Source organism: Sus scrofa, chromosome 14, assembly GCF_054392235.1.
Source record: "Sus scrofa isolate SSC_HxYL_T2T_F1_AM1 chromosome 14, Sscrofa_HxYL_maternal_Yorkshire_Landrace_v2.0, whole genome shotgun sequence".
NCBI classification, from domain to species: Eukaryota; Metazoa; Chordata; class Mammalia; order Artiodactyla; family Suidae; genus Sus; species Sus scrofa.
In genome coordinates, this window is record NC_139396.1 from 67528280 (window position 1) to 67547391 (window position 19112).

The following is a 19112-nucleotide window of genomic DNA, read 5'->3' on the forward strand; positions in this document are numbered from 1 at the left end:
TTGCTTGGATCAAACCGCTGAGAGATCTATTTCTCAGAGGAAAGCCCAGGCAGCAGGTGGCACCAGCCCTGAGACATTATATTAAAAAAAAAAAAAAAAAGGCCAGAAAAAAAAAGAAGAAAATAAACTTCTATCACTTTCCTAAACAGTTGAGTTTTATTCCATGGTTCTATTGTCACTTTTATTTTTTTTTTTTTTTTTTTTTTTTTTTTTTTTTTTTTTTTTTTTTTTTTTTTTAGCATTTCTTTCTTTTTTTTTTTTTTTTTTTTTTTTTTTTTTGTCTTTTGTCTTTTGTTGTTGCTATTTCTTGGGCCGCCCCCGCGGCATATGGAGGTTCCCAGGCCAGGGGTTGAATCGGAGCTGTAGCCGCCGGCCTACGCCAGAGCCACAGCAACACGGGATCCGAGCCGCGTCTGCAACCTACACCACAGCTCACGGCAACGCTGGATCGTTAACCCACTGAGCAAGGGCAGGGACCGAACCCGCAACCTCATGGTTCCTAGTCGGATTCGTTAACCACTGCGCCACGACGGGAACTCCTATTGTCACTTTTAAAGTGGCCTTTAAAAGACAACAATGTGCTTAGCATGGATGATTATTTTGTTTTAATTAAAACATTTTTGAAAAAACAAAACGAAACATTCAAACATACCAAGTTGATTGTGTTTGTACTGTGGAACAGTTAATGCAAAACACTTGGGAGAGGCCGGAAGTGTGGATCTGCAGCTCTTGCCTCCCGAATAATAAGGACAACAGAGGAAGAAGTGAATGTGTCCCTTAGAAAACTACCTGGGCAGGTTTTGAGGTGAAGCCTCCTCAAGTCCCCTGATGTCACCTGGGCAGGTTAGTTTCTGGCTGGCTCACGGTGCAGCCCCTCCGTGGGTGAGAACTGAGACTGACGTTCTTCCATATTCAGTTTGACCTTGTGAATCCAGCTGGAACCCGGAAGTATTAGGCTCTGTGAGAATTAACATATGTCTTTCCTATCAAAGGAAGTCTTGGTTACTCCACTTTGTCCTGCTTTCTCTGAGACACCCTCCTCCACCCCCCTCTTTCCTTCTTCTCCCAGTAACAATTTGTTTCAAATTAGCCAAGGGAGAAGAATGTGTCCTGACCTGACCACTGGGAAGGGGACAGGTATACCACCTGCGTAGGGATAAATGGGAGGGCCTTCCCTCTTTGGCGCACCCTTCTGCAGAAGTAAAGAGCCTTGTTGAGATCTCCTCGTGTTCATGTATCTCATTTTCTGACACTGATGATCCGAGCCAGGGTCACTTTTCCCCAACAGCTAGGAGAAGAACCCGAGGTCACTCTATTTTTTTCTTCCTCTCTGTTGTTTTCATTGTCTTCCTTGCAAGATGGCCGTGATTCTTCCCCAGACCTCACCCCTGAGACATTGTCCTTGCTTCCGATTGAACAGGGAAAGGAAAGAGGCAATTGTAAAAATGTCAGGAGGGTGTCCGTCCGTATACCTCAGAAATAGCTACTCTACAGAAACTTGCCTTCTCCTCTAAGGAAATCTGCCCCCCACACTTTTAATCTTCTTTCCAGGTAAACACCTCCCTCACGTAGACTTGTACCAGTTTAAAGGATGAAGTTGGGGTCTAGGAAGAACTTTACAGATGAAAGATTTTAGGCCACCAAACACCCCAAATTGCCTTTCCCTCCTACTGTTATAACAGTACCCTTTCAGGGCTGCCACTCTGTAGGGCCCTGCTTCTAGTTTCTCTTGCCACTGATTTAATCCCTGGCAAGTAGCCAAAACATTAAACTTTAATTGTTCAATTTACCACAAGGGCAGAGCCCTGCTTCTAGTGGGCTGAGGAGGCTTCCAAACCCAAGTGTCACACCACATTAGCATCTTCAGATTTTGAGGGCAGGATTTCTTTCAGTTTGGTTAGATTTTTGGTTACAACCAGAGTAGCATGCTCATGCTCAAAGTTTGAAAGGCTAGGAAATAATAAAAACAGCATAGGCAACTTTTAAAGATGATTCGGAATGGTTACAGCATTGGCATATAGGACTCTATGTGGTTTCTTTTCTTTTCTTTTTGTCTTTTTGCCTTTTCTAGGGCTGCTCCCGTGGCATATGGAGGTTCCAAGGCTAGGGGTCGAATCGGAGCTGTAGCCACCGGCCCACACCAGAGCCACAGCAACGCAGGATCTGAGCCGCGTCTGCGACCTACACCACAGCTCACGGCAACGCTGAATCCTTAACCCACTGAGCGAGGCCAGGGATCAAACCCGCAACCTCATGGTTCCTAGTCGGATTTGTTAACCACTGCGCCACGACGGGAACTCCTATGTGGTTTCTTTATATCTTCCAAACAGATATGTTAAGTGGCTATCCATGTTCCTTGGTGTCCCAAAGTTGGATGAAAACATGGCAACCAACTAGTTCTCTTCTCGAACAGTAGGGATTGTTAACCAATGTCATCACAGTATGTAAATTACTTGCTGCTGTTCAATCTATAAAAATTCATCTTCAAAGAAAATTATTGGGCTGGTAAAAATATTTTTAATAATAACCACAGAAGCCATATTTGTTTTTCTTTGATGTTCTTCCGAAGACTTCTTCTGGTTTTAATCAGATTGTTCCCACATAAAATACAGTGGAAATCTACAATAATAAAATCCCTATTCCTATGTCTATGGGGAAATAAACAGGATGGGGACTGTCCTTTTAAGGGGCTTTCCCCTTCCTTTTCCCCAGACTCAAAGCCTCTATTACTGGTGGGTGTTTTGGCATCAGTTAAGGGCCTTCAATCCTTCCCTCCCTCCATGTTTTGCTCTTTCATTAAAGTGTTTCTGTTGTCTAATTATATCCTTTCAATCAAATTAGAGACTGCAGCATCTGGTGAGGGCCGTAACTGCTGCCATCTGCACCTCGTATATTCAGGCCTTTTCAGCTGAGAATCACTCAACTTCCAAATGGCAGGAAGAGATTTGGAAAAAGTTTAGTTGCAAGGGAGGAGGTTAACTTAAAAGGAACGTCTTCAAAGGCCGGGTGCAACGCCCTGCTTGCTGTGATGTGTGCACCCGTGCAGCACTTCATTGGCTTGGCTCACGGAAGATTCTTCTCTAGTGCTTATGGCAGATAAAGGGTTCTGATTGTCTTAGCTGAAATGACCAGTCCTCTCATCCTTCTTATGGGCTGGAGGGGGGCCTTTTGTCCTTCCCTTCACTGTGGCCTAGGAACAGGCAACCCTGATTATCATCTCTTTTTACTCTTAAGAGAATAGATTCTTGAGTATCCATGTCTAAACACCTTAAGCCTTTCTGTGAACAATGTTTCAGAAATCTTAATAGAGTAAGGAGGTCTGCAGGTCACTGTATGTTTCTGCTTTCTCTGGAGTCAGAGTGCCAGATTAAATACAGGACACTCAATTAAATGTGAATTTCAGATAAACAGTGAACAATTTTTTTGCATTAGTCTGTCTCATGCAATATTTGGGAATACTTATCGTAAAAAATCATTCATTGTTTATCTGAAATTCACATTTAAGGAGTTCCAGTTGTGGTTCGGTGGTAACGAACATGACTAGTATCCAAGAGGATGCTGGTTTGATTCCTGGCCCTGCTCAGTGAGTTAAGGATCCAGCATTGCCATGAGCTACAGTGTAGATGGCAGGTGGGGCTTGGATCTGGCGTTGCTGTGGCTGTGGTGTAGGCCGGCAGCTGCAGCTTCTATTCAGCCCCTAGCCTGGGAACTTCCAAACACTGCAGGTGCGGCCCTAAAAAAATAAAAAAAATAATAATAGTAAATTGGCATTCTGTGCTTTTTATTTGCTAAATCTAGTAACCCTACTCTCAACCCATGAAACATCAAACTTTAACCTTTGACTCTGAGATCACTCTGTTGGCCAACATCTGCCTTGGGTGACTAGAGACTACACTAGTATGCATTCTTGTTTATGAGTTAGCACTACACTGAGACTTTCCTTCTGTCTCAAGCTATCTCCATGGCCAGAACTTCTGAGACTTGTCACTTGAGTCACATTATTATTTTGGCATCAACTAACAAATGCTTGTCACATGCCTACTATATACCCAGCATCTCCTACTAGGACTCGTCCTCATACCAATTCGTAGAAGACTACAACTTTGTTGCTTCAAGTTTTACTTTAAAGATATTCTTTTTTTTTTTTTTCTGTTTTTTTTAATTTATTTTTTTCCCACTGTACAGCTAGGGGATCAAGTTATCCTTACATGTATACATTTTTCCCCTACCCTTTGTTCTGTTGCAATATGAGTATCTAAAACATAGTTCTCAATGCTACTCAGTCGGATCTCCTTGTAAATCTATTCTAAGCTGTGTCTGATAACCCCAAGCTCCCGATCCGTCCCACTCAGTCCCTCTCCCATCCTGGCAGCCACAAGTCTATTTTCCAAGTCCATGATTTTCTTTTCTGAGGAGATGTTCATTTGTGCTGGATATTAGATTCCAGTTATAAGTGATATCATATGATATTTGTCTTTGTCTTTCTGGCTCATTTCACTCAGTATGAGATTCTCTAGTTCCATCCATGTTGCTGCAAATGGCATTATGTCATTCTTTTTTATGGCTGAGTAGTATTCCATTGTGTATATATACCACATCTTCTGAATCCAATCATCTGTTGATGGACATTTGGGTTGTTTCTATGTCCTGGCTATTGTGAATAGAGCTGCAATGAACATGCGGGTGCATGTGTCTCTTTTAAGTAGAGTTTTGTCTGGATATCTGCCCAAGAGTGGGATTACGGGGTCATATGGAAGTTCTATGCATAGATTTCTAAGATATCTCCAAAGTATCCTTTCATTTTTAATGATATTTTTAATCACAAACAACTTTTTATTGGGTAACTCCATCTATTGATATGATTGTATTTATTGGCCTTACTTATCCCACTAAATATGCATATTACTTTAAAGATATTCTTTTAGAGATATGCTGTCTACCTGGCAGTCAGCTCTGCACTCAAGTCCTATTGTATTATTTGCCCATCCCACATCAACTAAGGTAAGCTGAATAGCCCAGAGCCTGACTTCCATGGAGCATTGGCTGCACTCCAGGCCTCCACTATTAGGGAACTTTCTCACCATCTGAGAGTAAAAATAGGGCACCAGCAAAACTGATGAAACTTGCCCAGAAGCTGAATTATATCAGTATATTTTATCTCCTTTTAGTCTGAGAGCTTCAGACAGTGTGAAAGAGTGTTGCTCAAATAATGGTGAGATAGGTATAGATGTGAGCCAGGTGTTTCCTGTCGAAAGCAGACTGATCAGCATATAATGAATATAAGTGTATTTATTACAAAGGGGGTTGCTCATTCTTATTACAAATAGCTTGACCATGGATTTCATTTAAATAGCAGATTCCCCTGCTTGAAATAGCAAGCATTTGATTTCAAATACTTGCTTTATATTTACATAACCTTGATTTACATAAACTTTCCTGAAACTTCTCACTGGCCTTGCTAGGTAGGGCTTGATAGCTAACCTAGAGGCACAGATTGGTGAGGAAACCAGGGCACTCTGAATAGGTCTGTCGTGGTGGTTTCCCCTTTCCCACCCCCCACCCTCCATACACCTGCTTCCCTCATTCAGCAAACATTTGCCAGGCACATTCAGTGTGGTCTGTAGTTGCTGAGAATACAAGCATGAGTGAGGAAAACTTACAGGCTGGTAGAAGCAGGGCCAGATGCTTCTTGAGCAATTACAGTTCAAGGTGATCAAGTCTTAGAAGAGCTGTGGCAGCAGGCGCTGTGGGACTTGTTTTAGAGCCCCTGGTTTCCTTGGAAGCATAGTGCTATCTCCTCTAGACCCTGAGCTTTCAAATACTTCTCTGTCTTTTGTCTTGTTTTTTGTTTCCTTTAGAGTTGACTCATAGTGCACTAAATATTGTCCATCAGAGAACTGGAGAGAGCTTTCTTATGCTTCTCATTTCCTTATGTAAAAACTCTTTTTATTATTATTATTATTATTATTATTTTATTTTATGGCTGCACCTACAGCATATGGAAGTTCCCAGTCCAGGGACTGAATCTGAGCCGTGGCTTCAGCAACGCCAGATCCTTTAACCCACTGCACCATGCCACTGAAGTTGGATTATTATTTTTTTTTTTTTTGGCATTTCTTGGGCTGCTCCGACGGCATATGGAGGTTTCCAGGCTAGGGGTCCAATCGGAGCTGTAGCCACCAGCCTATGCCAGAGGCACAGCAACGCAGGATTCGAGCCGCGTCTGCAACCTACACCACAGCTCACAGCAACACCGGATCGTTAACCCACTGAGCAAGGGCAGGGATCGAACCCGCAACCTCATGGTTTCTAGTCGGATTCGTTAACCACTGCACCACGACGGGAACTCCTGAAGTTGGATTATTAACCCACTGCACCACAGTGGGAATTCCTAAAAACTCTTTCTAGTGTGAAATTTTATCTCAAGATTGAAGAGGATATTTATAAATAAATATCAAAAGTAGATCCATTTGTACTCAAATGTTACACCAGGAGAGGTGCCATCACCACACTGTGGTTGAATATGTTCTGTTGGTCTTGGCAGTAAGGCTCATGGTTAATTAATGAAATGTTTTTCTTACGGTTCTCCTGAGCAAGTGACTTCTAACCAAGCGAGTCCATGCTTTAACGGAGACTTGGCCTAATCTCTGTGTATGTTATACAGCTAGATGTTGACAGGTTAATGGTCCTTCTTTCTTAAAAACTATCTCTTGGTCTTTGATTTAATGATGTACTTGTTTATAATATCCCAAATGATGAATGTAAATTCTTCAAGCACTACCGCATGTTCATAGTGACTCTTCCTAGCAAAAATACATGTGCTTCTCAGTGACAGCCACGGCATTCTTTCCACTGGATCCTGCTTGGGTGCTAGTGGAGCATGTTCAAGGCGAGAGCCAGCTGGGAAGAGTGGTACACAAGCAACACTGCATTCTGGACTTGCTCTGCCTTGATAATTATTTGTTTTTAAAATTTTTATATAACAGATAATAAGGACCCTCTCTGAAGTGTTTCCATAGGCCTGAATTTAAACCTCTGCTCCATTGCTTACTACAAGTTCAGTTTTTCTTGGAATAGTCTTTTAATTAATCATTGTATCTGAAATAGAGGTGAATAACCTGGGGATTCAGATGGAAGATCTCAGGTCCCCTTCCGAAAGTATGATTTCTTTTTTTTTTTTTGCTATTTTTGTTTGTTTGTTTGTTTGTTTGTTTTTTGTCTTGTTGTTGTTGTTGCTATTTCTTGGGCCGCTCCCACGGCATATGGAGGTTCCCAGGCTAGGGGTTGAATCGGAGCTGTAGCCACCGGCCTACGCCAGAGCCACAGCAACGCTGGATCCGAGCCGCGTCTGCAACCTACACCACAGCTCACGGCAATGCCAGATCCTTAACCCACTGAGCAAGGGCAGGGACCGAACCCGCAACTTCATGGTTCCTAGTCGGATTCGTTAACCACTGCGCCATGACGGGAACTCCCGAAAGTATGATTTCTTAAGTTAAAATAACTTTGAGAGGCATGGCCTTCTCTTCTGTTACTGTTTTTAAGGACACTGTTTCCATGAATGAAAAAGAAGTTCTAAAAGATACTTTAATGGAAAAGGGACTGATAAGTAACTACAGTGATACTATTTGTGGTGGTTCTACTTTGGGCAAAAGTATAGCTTGTCCTCTGGTCACTGTGAATACATAGGCCGGAAATATGGTAGGTGAATGTCTGTCTTGATTTTAGATGACTGAATTTATGGCTGATTGAGTTTGTTTATAGTTCTTGAAAAGAAACTAGGTAGGTCAGTTGCAGAACAACATGTTAGGGAGTTCCCATTGTGGCCCAGCGGAAACAAATCCAACTAGGAAACATGAGGTTGTGGGTTCGATCCCTGGCCTTGCTCAATGGGTTAAGGATCCGGTGTTGCCGTGAGCTGTGGTGTAGGTCGCAGACGTAGCTCGGATCCTGCGTTGCTGTGTCTCTGGTGTAGGCCAGCGGCTGCAGTTCCGATTAGACCGCTAGCCTGGGAACCTCGATATGCCGCAGGTGCAGCCCTAAAAAAAAAAAGACCAAAAAAAAACCAAAACCAAAACCAAAACAACATGTTAGTATCAAGATGTCCTTTAAATTTTTTTTTTACAATGATAGATTTAGAACATATACAAAAATAGAAGAGTGTAAGGCGATCATGTGTATCCCTCTTCCAGCTTCCACAATTATCAACCAAGGCCAATATTATTTTATTTGTACCCCTTTCATTCTCCAACTAGATTATTTCATAATAAATCTCAAACATCATATTATCTCATCTGTACATATTTCAGTATAGATCCCTAAATGATGAGACCTCTTTTCAAAAACATAGTAACAGGAGTTCCCGTCGTGGCGCAGTGGTTAACGAATCCAACTAGGAACCATGAGGTTGCAGGTTTGGTCCTTGGCCTTGCTCAGTGGGTTAGGGATCCGGCATTGCCGTGAGCTGTGGTGTAGGTTGCAGACGCGGCTCGGATCCAGCGTTGCTGTGGCTCTGGCGTAGGCCAGCGGCTACAGCTCCAATTCGACCCCTAGCCTGGGAACCTCCATATGCCGTGGGAGCGGCCCTAGAAAAGACAAAAAGACAAAAAAAACCCAAAAAAAACAAAAAACATAGTAACAGTACCATTACCAATATAACAACTAAAATATTTAACAATGATCCTCTTAATATCAAATATCCAATCAGTGATCAGTGTTCAGATGTCCCTGGTTGTCTCAGGGTATTTTGTTTTGGCTTTGTTTTGGTTTTGGCCACATCCGTGGCTCATTTGGGACCTACGCCACATCTGTGGCAAGGCCAGAGCCTTAACCCACTGTGCCAGCTAGGGATCAAACCTGTGCTTTAGCAGCAACCTGAGCTGCTACAGAGACAACGCCAGATCCTTAACCCACCGCACCACAGTGGGAATGCCCCATCAACCTTTTTTTTTTTTAACAGTTTGAACCAGGATCTAAACAAGGTCCATTTAGATGATGTGACTCTTAAGTCTTATGAACCCAGAGGTTTCTCTTTTCTTTTTTCCTTGAAACTTATTTGTTGAAGATGTAGTTTCTTCTAAGCAAAAAGAGTGCTTAAGTACCCCTTCAGAGGAAGGGAGGTGAGTTATTTTTTTCCGTAGAATTCTCACTTCCCTTAGAGAAACAGGTCAAATTAGAGAATTTGAAGCCTGAAAGAGATTTTAGCCATCAGTCCTTTCCTCTCACATCACCCCAGACTTTGGAGCCTCACTTCTATTTTGTTAGACTCTTGAAATTGCAGTTTAGAGTGAAGGGACCTTGAGACCACCTGGCTCACATCCATTCGTCTCACAAGTGAAGAAATGGAGGCCCAAATTCAGGTGATTTCTTCAAACTGTCAGCTACTTCTCTGATGTCATTTCCTCTTTATTCCAGTGATTCTCAATATATACGATGTATAGAAGGTCCCCACCCCCCAAACTATTCTCTCTCTCTGGTGATGGAGGTGATTGAGGCCTGATCCCCTGCCTCCATGTAATCATGGGGTCACTACTCTTTGGGAAGCCACCAGTGTTAAAGGTGGGGAGTACCTCTCACAGCCTCAGCTGGGTTGGGGCAGGAAAAGGCTGGGAACTACTCCCTTCTCAGGGCCTGAGCCTCTTCACCGCAGGGCTCCACGTAACCGAAGTAAGCATTCCTGGAGTGCTTCTGAGTGTCTGAGGGCAAAAGGTGATTTTGCCAGGGACCATAGGCTTTGAAGCCCTGCCCACAAGTTCCCACCAGACACCAGTCTGTACTGGAAGCCCAGGAGAGCAGCAGGTGTGTTGTGCAAACTTCTGATGAAACTCTTGTGTTCCCCTCAAAATATTAAAAGGAGCTTTTTCCACCTAAGCCTTGTATGTCTATAATCTGCCCACCTACCAAATTTTATAGCTATCTTTAAAAGAGAAAAAGAAGTTCCCACTGGAAAATGTTTTCTGCCTTCTTATTTTAACATGCCAAAATTCAATTTAATGCTTATTGATTTACGTTGATTTTAGACTAGGCTAAAACCAGCCAGATTCCTCCAGCATAGGATCAGTAGAGATGCTGAGTGGTCCTACGTGAATCACTGGATTAAAAAAACAGTGACTCTCACAAACATCACATAATAGAGATCTAACTAGTAATTAGCTACCAGAAAACTGGGAGAATTCCAGACTCAATATGAGAAAAAAAAGTTTGTTTCTCAATAGTATGGTTTCAGGCACATAGTGTAGTTAGGAATTACCTTGTTATAGAGCTTCACTGAGAACATATTCTTCAACTTTATTAAATGTTATCAAGAAATAGAATGACTTTTGTTCTCCTACTATCTCATATTTGTCATTTTAATTTTTTTTTCTTTTTTTTGTCTTTTTAGGGCCACACTCGAGGCATACGGAGGTTCCCAGGCTAGGGGCTGAATCAGAACTGTAGCCTCTGGCCTATTCCACAGGCACAGCAATGAGGGATCCGAGCCACGTCTGCGACCTACACCACAGCTCATGGCAATGCTGGATTCTTAACCCACTGAGTGATACTAGTTGGGTTCGTTAACCGCTGAGCCACAACGGGAACTCCTTAATTATATTAAAAGAATATCTGAGAGTTCTCTTGTGGTGCAGCAGGGTAAGGATCCAGTGTTGTAACTGAGGCTCAGGTTGCTGCTGTGGCACAGGTAGCAACCCTGTGCCATGTGGGTAGATCCCTGGCCGAGGAACTTCCTTATGACAAGGAAGCAGCCAAAAAATAAATAAATAAAAAGAATACCTCATTATAGTTTTAAGATTTTTTTTTTTGCCGCACCCATGTTTCTAGGCCAGGGATCTAACCCGCGCCATAGCAGTGACTGAAGCTGCTGCAATGACAAGGCTGGATCCTTAAACTGTTGCACCACAAGAGAACTCCTCTTATAGTTTTAAACATGAACGTTAAAAATGGAATGTAGGAGTTCTCGCTGTGGCTCAGCAGGTTAAAAACCCCACTAGTATCCATGATGATGGAGGTTTGATCCCAGGCCTGGCTCAGTGGGTTGAGGATCTGGCGTTGCTGTGAACTGCAGTATAGGTTGCAGACTTGGCTCAGATCTGGTGTGGCTGTGGCTGTGGCTTAGGCTGACAGCTGCAGCTCCTATTCGACCCTTAGCCTGGGAACTTCCTTATGCAGTAGGTTCAGCCCTGCAACATAGGGTGCAAACCATGTATATTTTGTCTATCCTAATGATAGCCTGATAAATGCCAACAGAATTGTGGTATATGCCTGTGCACTCACGTTATAGTGCCTTTTAGAGTTAAGTATTTTTACGGGCCAGAATAAACTACATGTTATAATACTTTCAAATTTATAATAAAGTTTGATTATTTTTAAAACTTTTTTGGAGTTCCCGTCGTGGCGCAGTGGTTAACGAATCCGACTAGGAACCATGAGGTTGCGGGTTCGGTCCCTGCCCTTGCTCAGTGGGTTAACGATCCAGCGTTGCCGTGAGCTGTGGTGTAGGTCGCAGACGCGGCTCGGATCCCGCGTTGCTGTGGCTCTGGCTTAGGCCAGTGGCTACAGCTCCGATTGGACCCCTAGCCTGGGAACCTCCATATGCAGCGGGAGCGGCCCAAGAAATAGCAAAAAGACAAAAAAAAAAAAAAAAAAAAAAACTTTTTTGTTTTGGCCATACCCAAGGCATGCAGAAGTTCTTGGGCCAAGGATCAAACCTGTGCCACAGCAGTGACAACACTGAATCCTTAACCACTAGGCCATGAGCAAACTCCAGTTAGTTCCACAATAATAATTTATTGGGTAAATTGACAGAACATTGTTAATCAACTATAATGGAAAAAATTAAAATCTTTAAAAATAATAATTTATTGGGTGTGTGCTGGGCATTTTACTTGTAGATCCTCCAGTTCTTCCAATTGTCCTGAGCTGTCGATAGTTGGATCCCCTGTTTTACCAGTGAAGAAACTGAGGCTCAGAAAGATTAGCTGAATGCCTACAGCTTGTAAACCACAAAGCTCGGGTCTGACTCCAGTCCCTAACATGTACTTTCCATGCTGTACCACCTTGTTGCTAGAAGTTTCTCTTGCTAAAAGAGCACTTACAAGAGGGAGTTCCCGTCCTGGCTCAGTGGAAACGAATCTGACTGTTACCCATGAGGACTCAGGTTTGATCCTGGCCTTGCTCAGTGGGTTAAGGATCCAGCGTTGCCATGAGCTGTGGTGTAGGTCGCAGACGCGGCTCATATCTGGTGTTGGTGTGGCTGAGGTGTACACCAGCAGCCACAACTCCAATTCGACCCCTAACCTGGGAACCTCCATATGCTACCGGTGTGGCCCTAAAAACAAAAAAAAACAAAAAACAAAAAAACAAAAAAAAGGACAAAAAGAAAGTACTGAGAAAAGTATTTGGTTTAAACTATTTCATAACCCTTGAAATTAAATACTCATTCCTACAAATTTCTGTGTGTGCACACATGTGTATTCTGTGGATGTCACTTGTTCAGAGGGTCCTTAACTTAGAGCTCATGGATCTTGACTGCATAGAGGGGCTTCAGGGCTCCCCACGCACTTCTGAAATTGTGAAATGTTGGGTATGTGATGTTTGTCTGGGGAAATGGGTCCCTGTCTTCCAGCTGATTCTCCAAGAGGTCTGTGTATATCTAAAATGATTAGCAACCCCCCTCATTTCAGAGGTAAAGCAACCTGAGTTGCAAAAATGGATGTGCTGCGAAGATAGCACAGAGCGGCCAAATCAGAGCTAGTGCAGGGCAGACCTCTTGCCCGTCAGCATCCTTCCTTGACCATGAGTGCTTTTCTGGTCCTGATGGAGAGGTGATGCTGCCCTCTGCCATCAGACAGCCATGTTAGCGCAGGGCCAGGCCTCCTTCACTGCTCAGTAACCAGCATCCCTTTACGAGGTTGGACCTGCACCCCTCCATTGCCGTGTGTGCAGTTCATAAACCATTAAACAGTTGCCCATTCAATCACCGGGTAGACTGACTTTGGGACTTGAATTGTGGAAATGTATCTGGGAGTATTTCTAGATCTTCCACATGTCATACCTCTAAATTAACTAAAATCTTCAAATAATTTTACCTACGGCATATGAGTATGTGAGAGCCTATGGCATTTGAGGGATAAATATCAAAGTTTAGACTATATGTGCCATCAAGTCAATTGGCCTTTATACCGACCCTTGTAAATTCCAAGCATAATGAGCAATAATAGTTTTATGAGAGAACGTTCCGGCTCACTTTTATTAGCAATGAGGAAGATTGAGCATTCACTGAAACAGTCTTTGCCTTGAGATCTCAGTACCACGGGAGTGACCTCTAGGCTTCCATGTAGTAGCAGGTCCCATAAAAGCAATTGGTCTGTGTAAAACCATTTGCTCGGAGATTCTCAGCCAAGGATTTTTATACCCTAATGTGATTCCATTTATCTCAAGAGAATTTCAAAGAAATGAGCATCTCCAACTTTTAAAAATAAATGCCATATGCCATACTTTGGAGGATTTGCATAATGGAGAAAAAGATAAGGAATCACCAACTTAGAAAGTTAGAATTCATCCTGACTGCGTTGAGGCCAGCCTTGGAAGTTCTTATTAGGGGAGTTTTCTGCTGTGTTCACTAAGTTTTTGTCAGGCTTGTGTCTAACTTAAGGGCTGTTTTCCTTCAATCCTCCAAACAGAAGATTTGGAGTTTTCTGATGGAGAGGTAGCATCAAACAGAGACAAATGGAACGGGTGCTGACTAGAGAAGACAGGGAGAAAATAAAGCAGTGCTTTTCGCAGTTTATTATTCCTTCATTCTTGAAACAGCTTCTCCCTTCACTTCTGAGATCCACACTCTTTCTTAGCTTTTCTCCCACCTCCCAGGCTGTGCTTTCTCAGTCATCACTGCTGGGCTTCCCTGTTTCCCAGCCTGAAATGTTGCAGAGCCCCAGGCCTCAGCCCCAGATGTCTTTTTTCTTCTCTCCACATACAGTAATCCTATTCTCTACACACTGGTACCCTTCCTTCCACACTTACCGACCCAACCTTGGCTTCTTTCCTCAGCTCCAGGCTCATCATACTGCTTACTCAGTATGTCCATCCAGTGTAACTATCCAAAACCAAGCCTTTGACTCCACCCTATCCCTCTGGGGTCCTCTCCATTGTAGTAAATGGTGGTGCCACCCACGCAGCACTCAGGCCTACCTCCTTGATTTTGTACCTGACTCCTCTTTCCCCCGGACCCTGTAGTTAGACCCCCAGCAAGTACTTTTGTTTCTACCTTCAAAATCTATCCAGAATCTGGCCACTTCTCCCCACCCTTCAGCTATCAGCCTGGCCCAGGCCATCCTTCTTTCTAGCTCATCCTTCTGCAGTCATCACCTAACTGGTCTCCCTGCTGACTTCCTGGCTCTCTTTCCACAGCTCTTCCTCCACCCAGCACCTAGACAATTCTAAAAGACAAGTCAGGTCGGAGTCCTTGGTGGCTCAGTAGGTTAAGGATCTGGCATTGTTGCTGCTGTGGTGAGGGTTCAGTCCCTGGCCCTGGAACTTCCATATGCTGCAGGTGCAGCCAAAAAAAGAGATAAGTCAGATTGTGTCATTTCTCAACTCACAGCCCTCCATTGGCTTCCTCTCACACCTAGAACAGAAGCCAAAATCTAATTTATACAACCCTCAAGACCTTACATGTCCTGGCCTTGCCTGCCTCCTCCTCTTCATTTCCTACCCACCCTTCCCTGCACACTCGCCCCACTCCAGTCAGATGAGAGGAGCTGCCTTATAATTCCCCAGATCTGCCTGGCATGTCACTGTTCCCAGGGGTTTGCACTTGCCATGCACTCTGCCTGGAATGCTCCTCCCGTGTCATTTACGGTGTTTGCTTCCTCTCTTAGTCCACATCTCTGCACAACATCTCCTCCTCTCCAGGCCTTCCCTGACCCACCTCCTCTAAAGGAGAGGCCCCAGCATTCATTCCATCTCCACCGCCTTACTCTATTTTCTCTTATAACACTTCTCACTAGCTAGTGTGAATTTTGCTTGGTTTATTATGACTGTGAAGTCCCTGTTAGCATGTGAGCTATGCGAATGCAGAGTGTTCACCACTGCAGTCCCAGTGCTGTGAACAGTGCCAGACGTAGGAGATATTAAATAAATATTTGTTGAATGAATTAAAATATCCTAAATATTAGATCTATTGCCTTTGCTCAGTCTCTTTCACTCGATGCATAAATATACAGCCAGTCACTGTATATTTTATATTTATTTGCCAAAAGTGATATTTTACTTTTTATTGGTTTAAGCCACACCTTACTTATCTAGCCAAAGCTTATGTCAGTGTCATAGTAGTAGAGACAAGGGAGGCAGGGTCCCCATTACCTAGTACACACCCTAGTATTCTGATGAAATCAAGATACACACATAAATTTAATCCAGAACACCCAAGTTTGTCTTGCTGGTTTTTTTCCCCCACAATTGACATGTACTGGGCAAGTCTGTTCAAAAAATAATGGTAAAATCTGGTACACTGCCTCAGTTTCCCTAGCATAGCTAAGAACAAGACTGGGTCTGGGAGAAACAGACTAAAGCAAACAAGCCTGCTCTTTCCCATTCCCTCTCTCAGATGCCACCTCATCCCATTCAGGAGGGTGGACACTTGTGCGGATGGCTGCCACATTCTTTTTTTGTCTTCTTAGAGCCATACCTGTGGCATATGGAAGTTGAATCAGAGCTGCAGCTGCTGGCCTGTGCCACAGCCAGAGCAATTCGGGATCTGAGCTGTATCTGCAACCTACACCACAGCCCATGGCAACGCTGGATTCTTAGCCCACCAAGCGAGGCCAGGGATCGAACCCGCATCCTCATGGATACTAGTTGGGTTTGTTACTGCTGAGCCACAACAGGAACTCCTGGTTTAATGTTCTTAGAATCATCACCTGGGCAGCTTTTTAGCAATGTATGCTCCCAGGTCCCACTCTAACCCTGGGGCTGGATAGGGCTCTGGTGTGGTACACATGCATACGCGCACACACACAGTCTCTCTCTCCCTCTTTCTCTCTACATATTATATATTCGCCTAGTGATAATAGTGCTATGAAGCAAACAAATGGAGGCCAGAAAAACAGGAGTGGAGATGGTGGGGAAGGGTTTTCTGAGGAGATAATGTTTAGTCTGTGATGGGAAATATTACGGGAAAAACACTCCAGGCAGGAAATAGGGTGGTATGTTTACAGAATTAAAAGCAGACGAGGGTGACTAGAGCATAGCAAGTGATCAGGAGAAGAGCTCAGGGATGTTGGGGGCAGGGCCTGGGGCCACATCACGGGGGCTTTGCAGACAAGGATGAAGGCTTGGGTTTTGTTCCCAGTGCTCATGTTTTCTGGGGCACCTTGAGCCCTGTGTGGAGAATGAGTCGCAGGAGCACAAAAGTGGAAGCTGTGAGACCTGAGCAAGACTGTATTGTTGGGAGTTCCCTGTTGGTCTAGTGGTTAGGATTTGGTGCTTTCACTGTTATCAGTGGGTTTGATCCCTGGCCTCACTCAGTGGGTTAAGGATCCAGCATTGCCGTGGCTGTGGCATAGGCTGGCAGCTGTAGCTCTGGTTCGACCCCTAGTCTGGGAACCTCCATATGCCTTGGCTGTGGCCCCAAAAAGAAAAAAAAAAGAGAGAGAGTCAACAGGACTTGCTATGAGCAGAAAGGAGGTGATGGAGAGTGTGGGACAGGCAAGGATGATGCCGAGGGGCCCTATGGGGAGCAGTGTTAACGTGTGATTGAGTGGCCCAGATGCCTCATCTGTAAAATGAGAGTATTAGGGGCCCTCTCCACTGGGTTGGTGGCCAGTTGATACTTATAAAGCAGTTAGAACAGAGCTTGGCAGGTGATAGGACACTATGCAAACATCAGTGCTGAACAGAGCTTGGCAGGTGATGGGACACTACACAAACATCAGTGCTGATTCGTCCAGAGTCCCACAGCTGGTCAGCAGCAGGTCCAGGGTGAGAAGCCAGGGCTTAGCCTCCTGGTTCGGGGTATTTTCTGCTGCACCAAGCCGCCTCCTTCAGTTGCCTTTGAACATTTTTTAAGTGTAGATCTTGGTGGAGGGCTTAGTTGTCATGGAACATGTTGAGTTGCACTTATCGTAACACGTGAATGTCACACAGCAACACAAGAAATTGCTAAGGTGTCCCATACACCCTGGGATTCCGGGTTATGTTGGCGTCTGTAAAACCACACTGTTGCAGACAAAACACAGGGCCTGGATAGTGAGAGGAAGAGGGTACAGAAAGAAAAATGGTCTGTGGAAGGATTTTAAAGAGTAAAAGAAATACCTTTTAGAATATAGAGGTGCTCGTGTTGTACACACTCTCAGGCTGGAGGAGGCACGCACTGGAGCAGGAGCGGGGATGGAGTCCTCCCTTTCGGAAGTTATGGGTCAGCATGTGCCAGGAGAAGGAAAGGAAGAAAGCTAAGAATGTTCATGTAACTCCCCCAGATTGTCAGGTTCCTAGTGGTACATCTTAAAGAAGTGTTTGAAGTGCTTCTATCTGTCAGTTTCAACTAAGCTAATTTTAAAAATTGCTCTTTGTACTGTGCCTTTCTCATGAACCTCTGTGAATTTAATGCGTGCAATATGTGGGGGGAAATGCTATCAGCCCAAGTTCCCATCCCACCCCTGCCCCGCCAAAGTCTGAGAGGCAGATTTTAGAAGCACGTTGTTGCACCTGCAAGGATTTTGTTGTTTTATTAAACGGACCTGAGACCATGTTGAATGTGTCTTGTAGAAGGAATTTCAGAAAGAGGTGAGAGAAAAATGCCAACTCGGCCCCTGCTCCCTCCTGTTGACTGACTGTCTTGTGGCACCTCTATCTCCAGCAGCGTGGGGAGGACTGTTCTTCATTACCAGGGAATGTGAGTCATTCCCAGACTTGTGTGATTGGGATTCCAAAGCGTTGCTGTATCCGATGGTCTTATTAAATCCAAGTGTCAGTGCAGCCTTTCAGACTGTAGGGGAGAGCTCGATTACAGCTGGTGACCTGGTTCTAGTTACCATACAGAGACGCTGGCGCAGGCAGTGACCCCCTCCGAGCACCCAGAGTTCCTCACAGATGCAACTCTCCTCAGATTTGGGGGTTTCCTGGTCAGTTCATAGGCTTCAGTACATTTCAGCTCCCTGTTTATATCCTAGTCAGGGTCTGTATACTTTAGAGGGAAATGTTCCAGTGTCTCTAGACAAGCCAGTGCCAAGATTAGCCTAGCATTTGAAGGGCACCTCCTTTCAGATGTGCTCAGCCCTGGAAATGTTAAATCCTCTGTGTCCAGGATCTTGCAAGACACTATCCATTTCTAGCTTGGTCCAAACAAAACAAATAAAACATCAAGCAGAGAGGGAGGAAGCTGTAGATGTTGCCAGAAAATTAGTTTGCTCTGCCTTTTCTTTCTCCTAGAATGTTTCACAGCCAACGGTGCAGATTACAGAGGAACGCAGAACTGGACGGCACCACAAGACGGGAAGCCATGTCTGTTCTGGAACGAGACTTTCCAGCATCCGTACAACACTCTGAAATACCCCAACGGGGAGGGGGGCCTGGGTGAGCATAACTACTGCAGGTAAGATGGGGCTTCACAGAACTTAAAAAAAACTCCTTGGTCTCCTCTTCAGTTTCCTCCAGCCTTGCTCACAACTGGGAAAGCTTCTTTGTCTTCTTTTGGCCAACTCAGAAGGCCTTTCTTGTTACCATTTTAAAAATCTTTCTCCCAGAACTGTGCATGCACATGTGCATGTGCACACGCACACACAATCTGCTCTCTCTCTCTTTTTTTTTTTTTTTTTGGTCTTTTTGTCTTTTAGGGCTGCACCCACGGCACATGGAGGTTCCCAGGCTAGGGGGTCCAATGGGAGCTGTAGCCACCAGCCTACACCACAGCCACAGCCACGTGGGATCTGAGCCACGTCTGTGACCTACACCACAGCTCATGGCAACGCCAGATCCTTAACCCACTGACTGAGGCCATGGATCAAACCCGAATCCTCATGGATCCTAGTAAGGTTTGCTAACCGCTGAGCCACGACGGGAACTCTCAATCTGCTCTCTTCAACTGTTGCTTTGATACTGGTTTTTAGAGCTCTGTT

General features: G+C 44.4%; 1 protein-coding gene across 4 annotated transcripts in view; it reads left to right on the top strand.

Moving 5' to 3' along the window:
• KREMEN1 (kringle containing transmembrane protein 1) overlaps positions 1-19112 on the top strand; it is a 69817-nt gene that overhangs the window by 4572 nt on the left and 46133 nt on the right. For all 4 annotated transcript variants that reach the window (XM_013990380.3, XM_013990381.3, XM_005657346.4 and 1 more), the window contains exon 2: positions 18427-18589. In XM_013990380.3, the coding sequence (XP_013845834.1) occupies positions 18427-18589 (163 nt within the window). The remainder of the gene's footprint in view (positions 1-18426; positions 18590-19112) is intronic.